This window comes from Cherax quadricarinatus, chromosome 10, assembly GCF_038502225.1.
Source record: "Cherax quadricarinatus isolate ZL_2023a chromosome 10, ASM3850222v1, whole genome shotgun sequence".
Lineage (NCBI taxonomy): Eukaryota > Metazoa > Arthropoda > Malacostraca > Decapoda > Parastacidae > Cherax > Cherax quadricarinatus.
Window position 1 is genome coordinate 5,862,464 of NC_091301.1, and position 21,468 is coordinate 5,883,931.

Sequence of the window (21,468 nt, forward strand, 5' to 3'; positions counted from 1 at the left end):
TGTGTTAATCAAATTTTGTGGCTCTCTCATAAAAAATTCATTTTGATCTTCGACTCTCAGTCTGGTTAGCGGCTTGCTAAAAACTGAGTCATATTGGGACTTGAGTAGCTCACTCATTTCCTTGTTGTCATCTGTGTAGGACCCATCTTGTTTAAGTAGGGGCCCAATACTGGACGTTGTTCTCGATTTTGATTTGGCATAGGAGAAGAAATACTTTGGGTTTCTTTCGATTTCATTTATGGCTTTTAGTTCTTCCCGCGATTCCTGACTCCTAAAGGATTCTTTTAGCTTAAGTTCGATGCTTGCTATTTCTCTGACCAGTGTCTCCCTGCGCATTTCAGATATATTGACCTCTTTTAGCCGCTCTGTTATTCTTTTCCGTCGCCTGTAAAGGGAGCGCCTGTCTCTTTCTATTTTACATCTACTCCTCCTTTTTCTTAGAGGAATAAGCCTTGTGCATACATCGAGTGCCACCGAGTTAATCTGTTCTAGGCATAAGTTTGGGTCTGTGTTGCTTAGTATATCTTCCCAGCTTATATCGGTTAGGACTTGGTTTACTTGGTCCCACTTTATGTTTTTGTTATTGAAGTTGAATTTGGTGAATGCTCCCTCGTGACTAGTCTCATTTTGTCGGTCTGGGGCTCCACGCATACATGTCTGAACCTCAATTATGTTGTGATCTGAGTATATTGTTTTTGATATTGTGACATTTCTTATCAGATCATCATTGTTAGTGAAGATGAGGTCTAGTGTATTCTCCAGTCTAGTAGGCTCTATTATTTGCTGGTTTAAATTGAATTTTGTGCAGAGATTTAAAAGCTCGTGTGAGTGTGAGTTTTCATCAGAGCTGCCTCCTGGTGTTATTACTGCAACAATATTATTTGCTATATTCCTCCATTTTAGGTGCCTTAAGTTGAAATCCCCCAGGAGCAAGATGTTGGGTGCAGGAGCTGGAAGATTTTCCAGACAGTGGTCAATTTTTAACAGCTGTTCCTGGAATTGCTGGGATGTTGCATCCGGAGGCTTGTAGACTACCACAATGACTAGGTTTTGGTTCTCGACCTTTACTGCTAAAACTTCCACTACGTCATTTGAGGCATTAAGCAGTTCTGTGCAAACAAGTGACTCTGCAATGTACAGGCCAACCCCCCCCTTTTGCCTGTTCACTCTGTCACATCTGTATAGGTTGTAACCTGGGATCCATATTTCGTTGTCCAAGTGATCCTTTATGTGGGTCTCAGTGAAAGCCGCGAACATTGCCTTTGCCTCTGCAAGCAGTCCACGGATGAAAGGTATTTTGTTGTTTGTTGCTGGCTTTAGACCCTGTATATTTGCAAAGAAGAATGTTATCGGACTGGTGGTATTGTTGGTACTGGGGGGGGATTTTTTTTCCGGCATTAGTATCTGTATCTGTTGGTTTGGAGTGGAGGCCATCGACTGTGGTTCCACTCCAGGAATGACTGGATTTGGTGTACGATTTCTGCCATTTCCTGCCAGTTTTTTTTTCTTCCTGGCACTAAAAAACCTCTCCCTCTTGAGTGGCTGTGGCTACCCAGGTTTTCCCATGGCCTGGATGTTTTGTATCTTTTTGTCCCCTTTAGATGGTATGCCTGGCAATTTAAGTTATAGCACAGTCTTTCCTGTACTGAAGAGGTACACATTTCAGGGTGAAAAAGCTTACAGGAAGGGAGTTTGCATTTTCCTGTTGTCATATGGGCATGACATTTTCTAGGGTGGTCATAGTTGTATGTCCCATCTGTTTTTCCAGATTTCCCATGCCAGCAGATACCAAGTGCATAGTATGAGCACAGGCTTGGTTTCCGTTTGCCTTGGGTTTCTGTGACTGTATTCCCTGTTGGTGCATGTTTCCCTGTCTTACTCCTATCCTCCCTAGCACCAACAATGGAGCTCCCACCAGTTGTTTTTGGTAATTTATCCTCACTATTGCTATTGGAGTCCTCTTGTTTGCTATTTCCTGCGGTATTTCTAGTTTGCAATATTGGTTTTATCTTATCTTTGACTACACTTGTTTCCCTACTATGGCTCCTGTCCTCTATGAGGTCATTTATATGTATTCCTTCCTGCGTATAATTCCCGACTACCTGGACAAAATCTCCAGCTTCACCATTACTGTCTCCCAGGACAGTATCTCCAGCTTCACCATTTCTGTCTCCCAGGACAGCACCTCCAGCTTCACCATTTCTGTCTCCCAGGACAGCACTATCAGCCCCACATTTACTGACTACCAGGACATCACCTCCAGCCTTACAGTTTGTGACTACATGGCCAGTATCAAGGGCAGTACCATTCAGCCCAGCCTTTTTATGTTCCCATCTGTTGTAGAAAGCTTCCAGGTTTTCTATGAAAGCAGCTTTGATGTTATCCTCTTTTAATACCCTTGTGATTTTAGTCCACAGATTTTCCTCATTTGGGCATACCCAAAAACACTTCTCTGTTTTAATACTGCTTGTAGCTAGTTCTGGGATATCTGCACAAGGAGCGTGACACCAATTTCCACAAAAATGACAATTTATCCATGTGGAAGCCCGTTTGTTTGACTGACCACAGACTACACACAGCTTCATAATGATTTGAATGGTTGATTTACTGCAATTCTACTAGCAACCTCTTGAATATTATATTAATAACCTCCTTAAATGAAGCTCTAGTTATTTGTATTTCTGTTTCTAACTCTTTTTGTATATTGGACAGCTTACCGTCACGTTCCTGATTTTTAATGTTTGTGTTTATAAGGGCGCCTACAAACCCATCCGTTTACAGTCTGCTTTATTGTCCAACGAAACTGTTTGAAACCAGTCCCGGTTTGGACCAGTCAAGGGTTCGGACCAGTCAAGGGTTCGGACCAGTCAAGGGTTCGGACCAGTCGATCTGCTCTGATCAGTGGGTCACTTATTTAAAACATACTGGTCGGTGATTTGAGCTAACACATGAAGGATCTACTGGAAATTATCTACCCGAGTAATATGTGATTTGACTGATACAAAAGTATAACTTGCGTGTTGAAGAGCCGGTGATATCTGGCAGCTCCTACAATGACGTACAGTCGACCTCTTTGTTTATCAATCGCTGTATCTGGCTTTTCTATTTTTGTTTTTTCCGTCTCCACCACAATAAATGCTATATTATCACTATAGTTGACTGGTGATGAGATCATTCCTTTCTAGATGTTCCACCATTCTTCTCCTGACAATCTTTTCCATGACCTTGCATACTATACATGTCAGTGACACTGGTCTGTAGTTTAGTGCTTCATGTCTGTCTCCTTTTTTAAAGATTGGGACCACATTTGCTGTCTTCCATGCCTCAGGCAATCTCCCTGTTTCGATAGATGTATTGAATATTGTTGTTAGGGGTACACATAGCGCCTCTGCTCCCTCTCTCAGGACCCATGGAGAGATGTTATCTGGCCCCATTGCCTTTGAGGTATCTAGCTCACTCAGAAGCCTCTTCACTTCTTCCTCGGTTGTGTGTACTGTGTCCAGGACATGGTGGTGTACCCCACCTCTCCGTCTTTCTGGAGCCCCTTCTGTCTCCTCTGTGAACACTTCTTTGAATCTCTTGTTGAGTTCCTCACATACTTCACGGTCATTTCTTGTTGTCTCTCCTCCTCCCTTCCTTAGCCTGATTACCTGGTCCTTGACGGTTGTTTTCTTCCTGATGTGGCTGTATAACAGCTTCGGGTCAGATTTGGCTTTTGCTGCTATGTCGTTTTCATATTGACGTTGGGCCTGCCTTCTTATCTGTGCATATTCGTTTCTGGCTCTACGACTGCTCTCCTTATTCTCCTGGGTCCTTTGCCTTCTATATTTCTTCCATTCCCTAGCACACTTGGTTTTTGCCTCCTTGCATCTTTGGGTGAACCATGGGCTCATCCTGGCTTTTCCATTATTCCTGTTACCCTTGGGTACAAACCTCTCCTCAGCCTCCTTGCACATTGTTGCTACATATTCCATCATCTCATTAACTGGCTTCCCTGCCAGTTCTCTGTCCCACTGAACCTCATTCAGGAAGTTCCTCATTCCTGTGTAGTCCCCTTTCCTGTAGTTTGGTTTCATTTGTCCTGGCCTTCCCGCTTCCCCCTCCACTTGTAGCTCTACTGTGTATTCGAAGCTCAAAACCACATGATCGCTGGCCCCAAGGGGTCTTTCATATGTGATGTCCTCAATATCTGCACTACTCAAGGTGAATACTAAGTCCAGTCTTGCTGGTTCATCCTCTCCTCTCTCTCTTGTAGTGTCCCTTATGTGTTGGTACATGAAGTTTTCCAGTACCACCTCCATCATCTTAGCCCTCCATGTATCTTGGCCCCCATGTGGCTCCAAGTTAAAGTCGCCCATGATCAGGAGCTTTCCCCTGCATGCATGAGCTCTTCTCGCCACTGCAGCCAGTGTGTCAACCATCGCTCTATTGCTCTCGTCATACTCTTGCCTTGGCCTCCTGCTGTTCTGCAGTGGGTTATACATCACTGAAATTATCACCTTGGGACCACCAGAGTGAAGCGTTCCCGCTATGTAATCACTTTCTTCTCCGCTGTCTCCTCTCTCCAGCTCATCAAAATTCCATCGGTGTTTGATCAGCAATGCCACTCCACCCCCCCCCCCTGTTCCTTCTGTCTTTTCTCAGGATCTGGTATCCCGCTGGAAAGATGGCATCTGTTATCATACCTGTAAGCTTGGTTTCTGTGATCGCTATGATGTCTGGTGATGCCTCTGACTCTTTCGTGCCACTCCTCCCACTTGTTTGTTATTCCATCAGCGTTTGTGTACCATACCTTCAGTTTCCTTTCCAACACTGTGGTTTGGGGGGCCTGTGAGGGTGGGAGACCTGGTGGCATACTGTGGGATTCTATAGCTCGGTGTTGGGTGGAGGCTGTGGGTATAGATTGTATTGTGTGTTGGGATGGTGTGATAGGTTGTGGGGTTCTGAGGATAGTTGTGTGTGTGCTTGCCCTTGCTGCTCTGTTCTGCTCTGACTGACCTCTGCTGGTTCCATCCTTGTCTCCTTTCCTAGCTCCTTTCGCTTTTTTGTCCTCTCCCTCAGCTGCTGTCTCTCTGTTTGTGTTCTGTCTCTGTCTAGGAACACCTTCTTGTACTCTTCCGAGCTTTTCAACCGTGGTTTCTCTTGGAGGATCCTGTTCCTCACTGTTTCTGTCCTGAGAATTAGCTTGATCGGTCGGTTTCTCCCCTTCAAGTACCCCCCTATTCTCTGAAAATTTACAATCTCATCCATGTCTTCTCCCCCTATTTCCGTGATGATTTTCTCAATCTCCTTTCTTTCTTCCTGCCGTCTTTCAGTGTGTGTCCTTTCCTCTCTCTCCCGAAGCCCATGGATAATCACTGATTTTGCCCTTTCCTTCTCCCATTGCCTCTCCCTCTGTGACTCTGGTTCCTGTCTGTATGTGGTCATTTTCTCCCTTGATTTTTCCAGTGGCTCTTGGTAGCATGGTTGTGCCTCAGCATTCGACCTATCTCCCTCTCCATCTGCACCCATCTGCTCTTCCCTTCCACTCCCTGGCCCTTCTTTGCAGGCTGATATGACCTTAGCATAATTCATATCTCCTTCCTTCCTGTTCAGCCTCTCATCTTCGTATGGTGTGTCTTCTCTGGTCACTGCCCCTGAGACTTGCTTCAGCCTGTTTACCTCAAAGTCTAGGACCTTTACCCTGGCTACTGCAGTTTCGACTTGTGCCTCCCAATTCTTCGTCTCCTTCTCCAACCTCTTTTCCCATTTCACAGAGAGCTCTTTCTCCATTTTTTTCAGAAAGCTCTCCTAATTTTCTCTCCCATTCTTGCTCTATCATTTTCCACTGTTCCTCCATCCATTCCTCCCTACCAGTACCATTGTCATCTGATCCCTGATTCCTGCGAGTCCCAACCATTTTTTATTTTTTTTTAGTGAAAGAGAGAGAGAAAGAGAAAAAGAAAAAGGGGGAGAGAGTGAGAGATAGGGAGAGAGAGAAGGGGAGCCTAGAAGGAGGGGAAAAGAAGGGAAAAAGGGGGAGAAAGTGAGAGAGAGGGAAAAGGTAAGTGAGAGGGGGGTAGTGACAAGGGAAGAGAGAGAGAGATAAATGAAGAGGAAGAGAGAGAGTAAGAGAGGAAGAGAGAGAGGGAGAGGGAGAGAGAGAGGAAGAGAGAAAGAGTGAGAGGAAGAGAGAGAGGAAGAGATAGAGGATGAGAGAGAGAGAATGAGAGAAAGGGGGAGAGAGAGAGAGAGAGAGAGAGAGAGAGAGAGAGAGAGAGAGAGAGAGAGAGAGAGAGAGAGAGAGAGAGAGAGAGAGAGAGAGAGAGAGACAGAGGAAGAGAGAGGGAGAGAGATGGGGGGGGGAAAGGAAGGGTAATAGGGTCACTTCACAGGAAGGTGTAAAATCCTGTATATGTGTGTGTGTGTGTCTGTACGTGTGTGTGTGTGTGTGTGTGTGTGTGTGTGTGTGTGTGTGTGTGTGTGTGTGTGTGTGTGTGTGTGTGTGTGTGTGTGTGTGTGTGTGTGTGTGTGTGTGTGTGTGTGTGTGTGTGTGTGTGTGTGTGTGTGTGCATATATATGTGTGTGTGTGTGTGCATATATATGTGTGTGTGTGTGTGTGTGCATATATATGTGTGTGTGTGTGTGTGTGTGTGTGTGTGTGTGTGTGTGTGTGTGTGTGTGTGTGTGTGTGTGTTTACCTCCACGTAGAGTGGTAGGGGACACTCCTGGATGCTCCTGCTGATCACTTCTCGCTGTTCCTCGTTGAGGCTACGCTGATGCTGCTTCAGTATACTCTCCAGCCTGTTGTTGCCCTCCTCCAGTGTCCAGGGTGGGACCTGCCAGATGACACAGGTACTCAGTACTCCTCTCCTCTCCCACTCATAATTGTAAACCTGAGGTACTCTCATAATTGTAAACCTCCAAGATAAATTTGTATTTATATAGTATAAGTGCGGCTCAGTTATTCAACAGAGTAGTGATCCAGGCAACATGGTTTATCACCATTTTTTCCTGTCTTACTTTCGAGTGAACTAAGAATGTTTTGTAGGTCCCTCACAATTTTCATAGGCGCTAAGCACTGTGCCTATTGTGCGTAATGCAGCCCTGGGTGGGCTGTGAGGCAGAGGGTTACCTGAGAGGAAGAATAGGGGAAACGGGGTGGTGGTGGAAACTGCAGTGAACTGTACGAGAAATATTGTCATCCATCTTCAATGAAAAAAATAACATTCAGTAACCATATACAAACCAACCACACACACACACACACACACACACACACACACACACACACACACACACACACACACACACACACGCACACACACACACACACATACACACATGTGAATGATATGATGGAAGGGATAGACTCAGAAGTGTCCCTGTTCGCAGATGATGTGAAGTTAATGAGGAGAATTAAATCAGATGAGGATCGGGCAGGACTTTAAAGAGACCTGGACAGACTGGACACCTGGTCCAGCAACTGGCTTCTTGAATTCTACCCCGCCAAATGCAAAGTCTCCGGAGGCACACATCAACCAGATAACTGCTGCAGCATATGGACGCCTGTCAAACCTAAGAACAGTGTTCCGATACCTTAGTAAGCAATTCAAATTCAATTCAAATTCAAAGTTTATTCTCTATAAGTATTACAATGCTGAGTTTACAGAATTTGGTTATTGTGTGGTTTACATGTAGTAAAATAATAATTACAGAGTGTACCACTAGAACACCTAGCATGGCTAGGCACTGTACACTGTGTACATCAGGCCCATACTGGAGTATGCAGCACCAGTTTGGAACCCACACTTGGTCAAGCACGTCAAGAAATTAGAGAAAGTGCAAAGGTTTGCAACAAGGCTAGTTCCGGAGCTCAGGGGTATGTCCTACGAAGAAAGGCTGAGGGAAATCGGACTGACGACATTGGAGGACAGGAGGGTCAGGGAAGACATAATAACGACATACAAAAATACTGCGTGGAATAGATAAGGTGGACAGAGACAGGTTGTTCCAGAGATGGGACACAGAAACAAGGGGTCACAAGTGGAAGTTGAAGACTCAGACGAGTCAGAGGAATGTTAGGAAGTATTTCTTCAGTCGTAGAGTCGTCAGAAAGTGGAATAGCCTAGCAAGTGATGTAGTGGAGGCAGGGACCATACATAGCTTTAAGACGAGGTATGACAAAGCTCAGGAAGCAGAGAGAGAGAGGACCTAGTAGCGATCAGCGAAGAGGCGGGGCCATGAGCTGAGTCTCGACCCCTGCAACCATAATTAGGTGAGTACAATTAGGTGAGCGCACACACACACACACACGCACACACCTGAGGTATGGAAGACTGCAAATGCAGTCCCCATCTTTACGAAAGGAGAAAGAAACGAGGCACTAAACTATAGACCAGTGTTACTGACGTGTATAGTATGCAAAGTCATAGAGAAGAATATCAGGAGGAGAGTGGTGGAGCACCTGGAACGGAACAAGAGTATAAACGACAGCCAGCACGGATTCATGGAAGGAAAATCCTGCGTCACAATCCTAATGGAGTTTTATGACAAGGTAACTGAAGTAAGACATGAGAGGGAGGGGTGGGTTGATTGCATTTTCTTGGACTGCAAGAAGGAATTCGACACAGTTCCCCACAAGAGATTAGTGCACAAGCTAGAGAATCAGGCACTTATAAAAGGAAAGGCACTGCAATGTATCAGCGAATACCTGACAGGGAGGCAACAGCGAGTCATGGTACATGATGAGGTATCACAGTGGGCTCCTGTGACAAGCGGGGTCCCACAGGGGTCAGTCCTGAGACCAGTACTATTCTTGGTATATGTGAATGACCTGACGGAAGGGATAGACTAAGAAGTGTCCCTGTTTGTAGATGATGTGAAGTTAATGAGGAGAATTAAATCAGATGCGGATCAGACAGGACTACAAAGAGACCTGGACAGGCTGGGCACCTGGTCCAGCAACTGGCTCCTAGAATTTAACCCCGCCAAATGCAAAGTCATGAAGATCGGGGAAGGGCAAAGAAGAGCACAGACAGAGTATAGGCTAGGTAGCCAAAGACTGCAAACCTCTGTTAATGAGAAAGATCTAGGGGTGAGTATAAATCCGAGAACGTCTCCGGAAGCACACATTAACCAGATAACTGTTGCAGCATATGGGCGCCTGGCAAACCTGAGAATAGCGTTCCGATATCTCAGTAAGGAATCGTTCAAGACTGTATGGGCCTGACGTACAAAGTGTACGTCAGGCCCATACTGGAGTATGCAGCACCAGTTTGGAACCCACACCTGGTCAAGCACGTAAAGAAATTGGAGAAAGTGCAAAGGTTTGCAACAATGCTGGTTTCAGAGCTAAGGGAAATGTCATACGAAGAAAGATTAAGGGAAATTGGCCTGACGACACTGGAGGCCAGGAAGGTCAGGGGAGACATGATAATGACATACAAAATACTGCATGGAATAGATAAGATGGACAGAGACGGGATGTTCCAGAGATGGGACACAGAAACAAGGGTCACAACTGGAATCTGAAGACTCAGATGAGGCAAAGGGATGTTAGGAAGTATTTCTTCAGCCACAGAGTTGTTAGGAAGTGGAATAGTCTGGCAAGTGATGTAATGGAGGCAGGAACCATACGTAGTTTTTAGACGAGGTAGAAGGGAGAGGGAGGACCCAGTAGCGGTCAATGAAGAGGCGGGGCCAGGAGCTGAGTCTCGACCCCTTCAACCACAAACAGGTGAATACACACACACAGAACAATCGCTACCATGCAAAATAACAAATATGTAAAATCGTGATAGGTTAAAATATTATAATTCATGGGGGAAAATACCAGGAGGTCAGACATACCAAGAAACTCACCTAAAATGTGACCTAAGTGGGTGGTGCACCTGGTGTTATGAGGAGGCTACCTTGAAGGTGTTATGAGGAGGCTATCTTGAAGGTGTTATGAGGAGGCTACCTTGAAGGTGTTGTGAGGAGGCTACCTTGAAGGTGTTATGAGGAGGCTACCTTGAAGGTGTTGTGAGGAGGCTACCTTGAAGGTGTTATGAGGAGGCTATCTTGAAGGTGTTATGAGGAGGCTATCTTGAAGGTGTTATGAGGAGGCTATCTTGAAGGTGTTGTGAGGAGGCTACCTTGAAGGTGTTGTGAGGAGGCTACCTTGAAGGTGTTGTGAGGAGGCTATCTTGAAGGTGTTATGAGGAGGCTATCTTGAAGGTGTTATGAGGAGGCTACCTTGAAGGTGTTGTGAGGAGGCTACCTTGAAGGTGTTGTGAGGAGGCTACCTTGAAGGTGTTATGAGGAGGCTACCTTGAAGGTGTTGTGAGGAGGCTACCTTGAAGGTGTTATGAGGAGGCTACCTTGAAGGTGTTGTGAGGAGGCTACCTTGAAGGTGTTGTGAGGAGGCTACCTTGAAGGTGTTATGAGGAGGCTACCTTGAAGGTGCTGTGAGGAGGCTACCTTGAAGGTGTTGTGAGGAGGCTACCTTGAAGGTGTTATGAGGAGGTTACCTTGAAGGTGTTATGAGGAGGCTACCTTGAAGGTGTTGTGAGGAGGCTACCTTGAAGGTGTTATGAGGAGGCTACCTTGAAGGTGTTATGAGGAGGCTACCTTGAAGGTGTTGTGAGGAGGCTACCTTGAAGGTGTTATGAGGAGGCTACCTTGAAGGTGGTGTTATGAGGAGGCTACCTTGAAGGTGTTATGAGGAGGCTACCTTGAAGGTGTTGTGAGGAGGCTACCTTGAAGGTGTTGTGAGGAGGCTACCTTGAAGGTGTTGTGAGGAGGCTACCTTGAAGGTGTTGTGAGGAGGCTACCTTGAAGGTGTTATGAGGAGGCTACCTTGAAGGTGTTATGAGGAGGCTACCTTGAAGGTGGTGTTATGAGGAGGCTACCTTGAAGGTGGTGTTATGAGGAGGCTACCTTGAAGGTGTTGTGAGGAGGCTACCTTGAAGGTGTTGTGAGGAGGCTACCTTGAAGGTGTTGTGAGGAGGCTACCTTGAAGGTGTGGTGAGGAGGCTACCTTGAAGGTGTTGTGAGGAGGCTACCTTGAAGGTGGTGTTATGAGGAGGCTATCTTGAAGGTGTAATGAGGAGGCTACCTTGAAGGTGTTATGAGGAGGCTACCTTGAAGGTGTTATGAGGAGGCTACCTTGAAGGTGTTGTGAGGAGGCTACCTTGAAGGTGGTGTTATGAGGAGGCTATCTTGAAGGTGTAATGAGGAGGCTACCTTGAAGGTGTTATGAGGAGGCTACCTTGAAGGTGTTATGAGGAGGCTACCTTGAAGGTGTTATGAGGAGGCTACCTTGAAGGTGTTATGAGGAGGCTACCTTGAAGGTGGTGTTATGAGGAAGCTACCTTGAAGGTGTTATGAGGAGGCTACCTTGAAGGTGTTGTGAGGAGGCTACCTTGAAGGTGGTGTTATGAGGAGGCTACCTTGAAGGTGTTATGAGGAGGCTACCTTGAAGGTGTTGTGAGGAGGCTACCTTGAAGGTGGTGTTATGAGGAGGCTATCTTGAAGGTATTGTTATGAGGAGGCTACCTTGAAGGTGCTGTTATGAGGAGGCTACCTTGAAGGTGCTGTTATGAGGAGGCTACCTTGAAGGTAGTGGTGTTATGAGGAGGCTATCTTGAAGGTGGTGTTATGAGGAGGCTACCTTGAAGGTGGTGTTATGAGGAGGGTACCTTGAAGGTGCTGTTATGAGGAGGCTACCTTGAAGGTGGTGTTATGAGGAGGCTACCTTGAAGGTGGTGGTGTTATGAGGAGGCTACCTTGAAGGTGCTGGTATGAGCAGGCTACCTTGAAGGTGGTGTTATGAGGAGGCTACCTTGAAGGTGGTGTTATGAGGAGGCTACCTTGAAGGTGCTGTTATGAGGAGGCTACCTTGAAGGTGCTGTTATGAGGAGGCTACCTTGAAGGTGGTGGTGTTATGAGGCTACCTTGAAGGTGGTGGTGTTATGAGGAGGCTACCTTGAAGGTGGTGTTATGAGGAGGCTACCTTGAAGGTCGTGGTGTTATGAGGGGGCTACCTTGAAGGTGGTGTTATGAGGAGGCTACCTTGAAGGTGGTGGTGTTATGAGGAGGCTACCTTGAAGGTGGTGTTGTTATGAGGAGGCTACCTTGAAGGTGGTGGTGTTATGGGGAGGCTACCTTGAAGGTGGTGGTGTTATGAGGAGGCTACCTTGAAGGTGGTGGTGTTATGAGGAGGCTACCTTGAAGGTGGTGTTGTTATGAGGAGGCTACCTTGAAGGTGGTGGTGTTATGAGGAGGCTACCTTGAAGGTGGTGGTGTTATGAGGAGGCTACCTTGAAGGTGGTGGTGCTATGAGGAGGCTACCTTGAAGGTGGTGGTGTTATGAGGAGGCTACCTTGAATTTGGTGTTATACTTCTTAAGATAAATCCAAGTAATCTGTTAGCCTTGTTGCGCACACTTAGGCACTGCTGTCTTGGCTTTAGATTTCTGCTTACCACGACTCCCAAGTCTTTTTCACATTCTGTATGATCAAGCTCTACTTCACCTAGATTATAGCTTCGAGGGTTATTTTCATTACCAAGGACAAGTACCTTACACTTATCCACATTGAACTTCATCTGCCATTTTTCAGACCAAGACATTAATTTGTCCAAATCCTCCTGGAGTTCATTGGCATCCTCCTCAGAATGAATTATACGGCCTGTCTTTGTATCATCACCAAATTTACTCATGTCACTCGTAATCCCTTCATCAAGGTCATTAATGTATGAGGCTACCTTGAAGGTGGTGTTATGAGGAGGCTACCTAGGTGTTATGAGGAGGCTAACTTGAAGGTATTATGAGGAGGCTACCTTGAAGGTGTTATGAGGAGGCTACCTTGAAGGTGTTATGAGGAGGTTACCTTGAAGAAGGTGGTGTTATGAGATGGCTACCTTGAAGAAGGTAGTGTTATGAGGAGGCTACCTTGAAGAAGGTAGTGTTATGAGGAGGCTACCTTGAAGAAGGTAGAGTTATGAGGAGGCTACCTTGAAGAAGGTAGTGTTACAAGGAGGCTACCTTGAAGAAGGTAGTGTCATGAGGAGGCTACCTTAAAGAAGGTAGTGTCATGAGGAGGCTACCTTGAAGAAGGTGGTGTTATGAGGAGGCTACCTTGAAGAAGGTGGTGTTATGAGGAGGCTACCTTGAAGAAGGTGGTGTTATGAGGAGGCTACCTTGAAGAAGGTGGTGTTATGAGGAGACTACCTTGAGGAAGCAGGCTGGGTCTTGAACAATGCTCTGCAGGAGGGACATGTGTGGTGAGTCGTCCCTGACAGTAACGATGAGCTTCACGTGTTCGGGCAGCTTGCTGGGCACCCACTCCAGCGATGTTGAGCCATAGCTCTTCACCTGGTCGATGGCATCGATTATGATAAGTAGAGGACGCAGCTTACACGTCTTCGACCACACATGCTTCAGGAAGGCCGACATGTGACGTTCGCCCTGCGTGTGGTACTTGCTACAGTCTTATACACTTCAGTAACTTAGATAACATTCAGAAAAAAGTAATACATTTCTTTTGCAATATTTAATATACAAGCTAAGAGCTGCTATCCTACTTCATCTCTTTTTAAATCGTAGTTCAATCTATCATATACCACCAGCCCTCAGGATGCGACCCACAACAGTTCATTAACACCCAGGTATCTATATACTGCTTGGTGAAGAGGAGTAACCGGTGTAATGAGACTTGACCTTACGTTTTTACTCTTCCAGGATTCAACCCGGGTTCTCTGTTTGTAACCGAAGGCGCTACAAACCACTGATGCAATCTGGTGTTCGCCGATGTTGATCGTAATTAACACAACACAACCCATTACAAGGAAGGAGACATCGTGTAGACGCAGTACTGCCAGACACAAGAAATTGAATTTGCTTCATAGATTACATCAGTTTAGTTAGAGGAGTCCTCCCTCCTCACGCTGTTACTCTTACAACAATGTGAAATTCTGTCCTTTATCTACAAGAATTTAGAGTAATGTAACCGAATGTTATCCTGCATCAGAGTCGCTGATGAGAATCTTGTGTATGTTCACCTGGAGCACCAGCTAAATTATGATGCCTGGACTCTGGAGCATCAGTGGAACCGATCATGATCACAGGATCATACACTAACAGTGTCTCTTATTTTCACTGTTATTATTACACAGGGTGTTTCACTCGTAGGAGGCACCGAGTAATCGTTTACTAAAAACATAGTATACAAACAAGACGGTTGAGACTACGGAAGTACCATCTCGGGGCCTCCTACAAGTGAAACATCCTGTAGTTACGAAGCTAGTGGTGCTGGCTGCACTCCTCAGTCTTCCCCAAACTGATGAACAAGACCCACATGTAACACCTGGGAATCTATTGATGTAGACGTTTCGTCATCTTCTTGCACCATCGTCAGCAGTGGAGACGGTGCAAGAAGTGGAGAGGTAAAAATATGTCTCATTCATCCACCTCTCGGTATAATACGCAATTAACGTTAAGTATTTTCTCAGCTTGTTACTAACAAGAGTGAAAATTTTAAATTTAAATTTGTATATTTGATGATGGATGAGCTAATAATATTATCTAATATTTCTTTGGTATAATGTAACCAGTAATTTACTTCTAAGGAAATTACAAACCAAAAGGTCTTATTTAACTTAATATGAGCTGTAGCAACGCAGGATATACACACTGAGATGTATATTTCCCTCAGTGTATATACACTAAGGTGTATTTCTCAGCGTATATACACTGATAGTTTACTTTAATACCTATTTTAGGGTATTAAAGTATTCTTGTCTGCTAAATGAAAAGATTACATGCAGCCTTAATGATACGAGTGCAGTCGATAGGCTTTAAACCCCCCACCTCCATAAACCATGGAGCCAGGTGCTCACCTTGGCCGCCTCTGCGTGGTGCTCACCAAAGAGAGCACAGCACTGCTCAGCGATGGAGCGAAGAACTTGCTCAGAGGTTGAGGAGGCTGGAGTCAGACCCACCAACCTGCAACACCAGCGCTGAGATTACTCCAGGATGGTGCGAGTCAGACGTGTGTGTATACGGTGGGAGTCAGATATGTGTGTATATGATGGTGGGAGTCAGACATGTATGTATACGATTGTGGGAGTCAGACGTATGTATACGATAGTTTGAATGAGACATGTGCACAGGACGGTGAGAATGAGACACATGCACAAGTATTCGTCGTCAGGTACTCACCTGACGACGACGTGGAAGGAGGTGGTCTAGGTACTGACCTGACAACGAGGGGGTAGTCCGGGACCCACTCACAGCATCTCTCAGTGGTCTTGGCGATGAGAGAGGTCTTCCCGCAGCCCTCCTCACCGTGCACCACCAACGGTGCACATGAGTCACTGTTCACGTACCTGCACAACAATACCTACTTGTACACCACAGTAATGAGAATGTCACAGAATCATGGAAGGTGTACCGAGGAACGGTACCACGGCCTCACACCCCTTCAGAGTACAAGAGTACATGTACTTGAATAAACAGAGAAATACACGGGGATTTCTGTTAATTAACTGACTGACGTTTATTACGTCTTAGCTTGTGTTTGTGTATACTCTCGTGTATATTTTTTTTTCACTATTGTACAAGTACGCGTGTGTATAGGTCCAGGTTTGGAATCTTTTATATTGCAGTTTTTTTAGCCGGGACGGTAGCGATCTCAGGTGTGAAGCCGCTGGATACGTTCCCGGTGCCGCTGGTTACATTCCCGATACCGCTGGTTACGTTTCCGGTACCGCTGGATCCGTTCACGGTACCGTTGAATCAGTCCATGAAACCGTTGGATCCATCCACGGTACACCTTACACAATACACACATGAACCACAGCTTACACTCCGCCACACTAGCATCATCACCGCTCAGAATACTAAGCTAATTGTCAATCTTTTACATGAGATATACAGACAGACGCTGAGCGGATTATTCACCAGCTCTCCACCTTCCCGGAATATGCGCGGTAAAATGTGTCTGGAAAAAATGGTTATGTGTTGAACTAGAAGTCGTCAGCAAACTCAACGAGAGATTCGTGTCTTAACCAGCAACACTAAACTAAGAAAGACTTTTTCAGTTTGAACAATATTACAAACTGGAATTAATACCAGACTGTGAAGACAGGCGTGGTGTTCAGGTGCGGAAATCTGGGGGTATAAACCAAGGACGTGGTTACTCATAAGTGACTGACAATGTCCCCAGGACGTGCTTAGTCTCATAAGTGACTGAGCGTCCCCAAGACGTGGTTAGTCTCACCTCATAAGTGACCGACAGTGTCCCCAGGACGTAGTTAATCTCACCTCACAGGTGACTGACAGTCCCCAGGACGTGGTTACTTACAAGTGACTGACAGTCCCCAGGACGTGGTTAGTCTCACCTCACAAGTGACCGACAGCGTCCCCAGGACGTGGTAAGTCTCACCTCTTGATCTTTGCTAGCAGCTCCTGGCGACCCTCAAAGCCCTGGCAGAGTGCCTGGCAGCTGAGGGACTGCTGCATCAGCTCGTGGAAGAGCCGCTTCTCGATGCCCAGGTATGTCTTCAACTCCTCCTGCAAAGGAATTTTAAATTTCCTCGATAATTTCACGATTAATCAATTATACACGAGTGTAAAACAGTGGAAATAAGCCAAGGATCCCAATGGAAATAAGTCAAGCCACTTTACCTGGCTTTTATTGGGTCACCCTACGTAATTTACACTGTATGATAACTGCACTTATGTGTACCTGTGTCTAAATAAACTCAATAATCAAGACAGACGCAACTTCCAAAACAAATTCTAATCGGAATGTTTTTATCTATCAGTAAGACACATGTGCCACACCCGGATCTCTATCATGAAGATGTCTCTCAACCAGTGACTTACATAATAAATACAGGTGGGCTCTATTTTACAACGCTTTACCTTACAGCGTTTCGTTAATGCAGCAGTTTTCAATTACACCATTCTTCATTTATTCAGACTTCCTATAATAAATAGTCACTACTCACTAAACCTAACGACGAAAATATTTTAAGATAAGTAATGTGTATACTGCTCTATTGTACACTTAATATATGATAGTGTAAATATATTAACAGGCTTTTATATGCATTTGAAAGTGTAAAAAGGCTATGATTCACTTTACAGCGATTTTTGCTTTACAGCAGTAGCTTGGAACCTAACCTGCTGTATAAGCGGGGCCTTCCTGTATATACAGAAGACAGTAGAAGATGAGGTAATCAGTCCCTCAGCCCTGAGGTGTTCAGTCTTATTCATTGACTTGTAAATACTTTACATCATTAATGAAGGTAATTTATTTTGTCTGTCCCAGTAAGCTCTGTAGCGTGCAGCGTCATCCGATCTGCAGCATCACTGCGTCGTGTCGCATGGACGCAACTCCGGCTCTGAGTAAAGGTTTAGAAAAACCATTGGACTGAAGAAGCCACTGGCTGGCGAAACATTTCCATTATTATTATGGTGGAGCGCTAAACCTGTAGAGATTATTCAGCACCTGTGTTGGGGGGACTACTGGAAGACATTCAGGCTTAGTTCAGGGAACTGAAGCACAGATCCAATTCCCTAGATCAAGAGCCCCCACCAGCATCAAGGAACCTCCCTTGAGGGGGCAAAACGTTTCCAGAATAAAGATACCCAAATATTGCACAAGTGTCTCATTTAGCAACCAGATTCATCGTGTTTCTCATTCCATTCATTGTGACGCAAACTGCAGTCATGATTAAGAAATAATTTCTCACAGATAAGTAATTTATTGACTGTCTTCACCAACACCCTTGAACGGGGCAGGGGTAGGTAGGGGGGGTTCCTTCAGGCTGGTGCAGAGTTCTTGATCCAAGGAAGTGAGCTACCCTCTTCTTTGAATCAAGCCTGATTACCCCCCCCCCCATTCCCCGTCCCTACGGGCTTAGTGCTTCTCAATAAATATAATAATAATTATAATTATTAAGAATGCAAGCTAACAAGTGAGATTTGTATCCAATATTCTGTATAGCCCTTGTGGTTTAGCGCTTCTTTTTGATTATAATAATAATGTATCCAATATTAAGCAACTTCAGGTAACTTAACACAACTTCAAGTGACATAATACAATTTAAGGTGATAAGGTAATAAAAGAACGTATAAAACACCTGTTATTAACAAACTCAGACGATGGCAAGAAAATAGACAAGAGTGCTGAGTATTATAGCCTCACGCTTGTCTCTGTTGAAGAGGGTCTCAGTGTGAGGCCGAAATATCCAGCAGTAATGTGATAACATGCCAGGAGAGTGTCTTGATGCTTCTGAAGGGTTCTTGATCCTAAGAATTCAAGCTACCCTCTCTATTTTTGCATCAAACCAAATTATTGTATTTTATGCGTCGAAGACGCTATTTTCTCCCCAAAATAACAGGACCTACCTTGTTCTCGTCCTCCTCTATAATGCCGTCGATGATAGAGATGAGGAGCGGGGAGACCTGAGCACACAGGTCCTCCACATACTGTGCGTGCTCCCCCACCTCGGTGCTCAGGCCGCTGCTGTGCCACTTAACGCGGAACCTGAGCATCCTGATTTCATCGAGCCGCTCCTGCAGCGTCAGGAAAGATGCGTTGGTCATACTAGTTACAGAGACGTACCTGTGATCAGGCGTAGTCGTGTGAATGGTTCATTACCTTCGTAACTTTTTCAACTATCAAAACTTTGGGGCCCAGTCCCTGTACCCATTATGTACCTCTAATCTTTTTGACTACCGCCCACAGGATGGGTATGGGGTGCATAGTAAAGATATTAAACTATCTTTAACTAACCACCTGCGTCTGAAGCGACAGGGTCATCAAACTGGTTATGGAGATGCGGTAGCTACCAGTATCAATAAGAAAATCGTCAAACTACTTCTTCGTTTTCCAGGGTTTGTAAGGGCCATTGACAGCTTACGTCGTATCGAGCCCTACTTCCCGATGTATGGAGAAGAGATATTACCCAAAGCTGGACATTGAAAGAAAAGAGAACTGGTGTCCCTTTCCAAAGAGAAAGAGAAACAAGAAATTCCCAAGTAGGTCAAGTGGACCCTCCTTGCCAAACCCCAGAAGAGCCAGACGCCCATAACCTCCCCTGAGTTCAGGAACCAGCTTCCCACCAAAACCGTCAAAGACATATCCGCAGAGCGGAAAAATGGATCCGGGCAAAATAAGATTAGGACAAGCGTCCCAGAGAGAACGGAGGAAATTTCTCACTGATGCTCAGGCGAGAAAGAGACGTCCACACTCGATGAAGGTGCAGAGGTCCCCGGTCGTCAAACTGGTTATGGAGATTTGAGTAGCCACCAACGTCTTACTGCTGTGGTTTATAAGGTCACGGACAACTTAAGTCGTACGGAACCTTATAGCCACCAGCGTCAGGATTCAAGACTCCACACTCATCTACCGATCCCTTCCCCTCCCTTCTCCCACTCCTCCATACTATCTCCGTCTTCTTTCCTCCCTTTCATTCATTCTACTCTTATTCGCCCCCTCACTCTTTTTCGGCAACTCTACAAATATGGTGGTGCCCACGTAATAGTAACTCTAAACTCAGATGATGCAAGACATTTCTATTCTTTCGTAGCTACTGAACTCATAGAGACCTACTGAAATCTCCCAGGTCAGGCTAACAGATTTAATAACCAGCTATCAACCACAAAAATAGTGGATGAGAAAAAGAATAGCTTCCCAGAGCAGGCTGAGTGTGCTGCAGCCACCAACAACATGAAAAGCATTTGCTAACATTATGAAAGACACCACGAATTTATCAATAATTCTGTCACTATCAATACTTAATTAAGTTTAATCATAGAAGCGTAGACTCCCACGAACACAGCTTTATTCCCGTGAGTGTAACACATGGATACACACACACGGTGTTACATACCTTGAGCTCACTCTGAAGGAGCTCAAGCCGCTTCCTGCTGTCGGGGTCAGTGGTGACGTAGAGCTTGCCCTGCGCTGGAACGTTGTGTGAGGGGAAGTGTGTGAACTTGCGACAGAGCCACAGACACTGCTTGGCACTCTCCTGGTTCACGAGGACGCTCTCCTGAATCTCCTGTAATAGCCAAGGTCGGAAGACAGAAGTGATGGTTAAGAACACACGCAAGGTTAAGGGATGGAGAGAAATACTAGCTGGATTAGAAAATACTGCAGGAAATATTAACTAGTTTAAAGATAAGGTCATAGTATTTATGGAGGAAATAGTAATCGGCTTAAAGGTAACGTCATAGTAATTATTGGAGAGAAATACTAATTGGACTAAATGAAGGAGCAGTGTTCGCTGGAGGGATCAAATTCTCCCACTAGCACCTGCTGCACCTCCAGCATGACCCACCTGCTCCATCACAGTGGATAGGTACTTCTCCTTCATACCCTGGCTAAACACCCCTCTCAACAGTGTAATCATCTTCTTGACTTCGTTGTGCCAGTCGTGGAGTGCCTCCTGTCGCAGCGTGGCACTGCTGGTGTCCTGCGGGAGGGAGGGAGGTTACACTGGTGCTACACTGCCGTTACACTGCACTTTCACACACTAGACATAACACTATATTTACTCTTGCGTGTTATTACGACAAATAAATTAATTACATTTAGTTTTAGAGACAACCCAAGTAACAAAAAAAGTCACGTTACCCTGGCTGTGATATAACAAATAACCCACATCTTGGAGATGGAAATTTAGACGATAATGATGTTTCAGCACGGACTGAAACTTCTTCCATAATTTCCTCTTCAACTTGTGACTTACTCATGAGAACAAATAACGAGACAAAATATAGCTGTTACATCCCTTATTAATGACGAATGATAACATTTTATCAGACTGTGATGTCAGTATATTGCAGCAAGTCAGAGTAACTTTCCACAACTTGCATGCATTTTTTTGGTTAATTATTGTAAGCTAGAGAATTCTAGTCAGTGTACAACTATTTTCTTAGATAAGCTGTAATAAAACCTTTTTCTGCTAGAATCTTCCTTAAATAAACCATATATGATGCATTAAATATATTTTAGTATTTTTAAGTTATGTATGAATTCTTTATTTAATATTAATATCATGTACATGACACTAATATACAGCTTGTGTGATTGTTACTCTCTGACCACAGCCACACTAGTGTGACGTCTCATAGCTGTGCCATACTAGTGTGACGTCTCATAGCTGTGCCACACTAGTGAGACGTCTCAGAGGTGTGTCACACTAGTGTGACGTCTCACAGCTGTGTCACACTAGTGTGACGTCTCATAGCTGTGCCACACTAGTGAGACGTCTCAGAGGTGTGTCACACTAGTGTGACGTCTCACAGCTGTGTCACACTAGTGTGACGTCTCACAGCTGTGCCACACTAGTGTGACGTCTCACAGCTGTGCCACACTAGTGAGACGTCTCAGAGGTGTGTCACACTAGTGTGACGTCTCACAGCTGTGCCACACTAGTGTGACGTCTCACAGCTGTGCCACACTAGTGTGACATCTCACAGCTGTG

The 21,468-nt window shown here is 45.2% G+C and overlaps 1 protein-coding gene across 4 annotated transcripts in view; it reads right to left on the minus strand.

The window, feature by feature from the left end:
- The window catches only part of LOC128687764 (NACHT domain- and WD repeat-containing protein 1), a 191,691-nt gene that overhangs the window by 38,847 nt on the left and 131,376 nt on the right, over positions 1-21,468 (minus strand). For all 4 annotated transcript variants that reach the window (XM_070083567.1, XM_070083565.1, XM_070083566.1 and 1 more), the window contains 8 exons: positions 20,320-20,454; positions 19,870-20,040; positions 18,383-18,550; positions 16,410-16,537; positions 15,223-15,351; positions 14,863-14,968; positions 13,196-13,432; positions 6,681-6,818 (listed from right to left, as the gene is read on the minus strand). In XM_070083567.1, the coding sequence (XP_069939668.1) occupies positions 6,681-6,818; positions 13,196-13,432; positions 14,863-14,968; positions 15,223-15,351; positions 16,410-16,537; positions 18,383-18,550; positions 19,870-20,040; positions 20,320-20,454 (1,212 nt within the window). The remainder of the gene's footprint in view (positions 1-6,680; positions 6,819-13,195; positions 13,433-14,862; positions 14,969-15,222; positions 15,352-16,409; positions 16,538-18,382; positions 18,551-19,869; positions 20,041-20,319; positions 20,455-21,468) is intronic.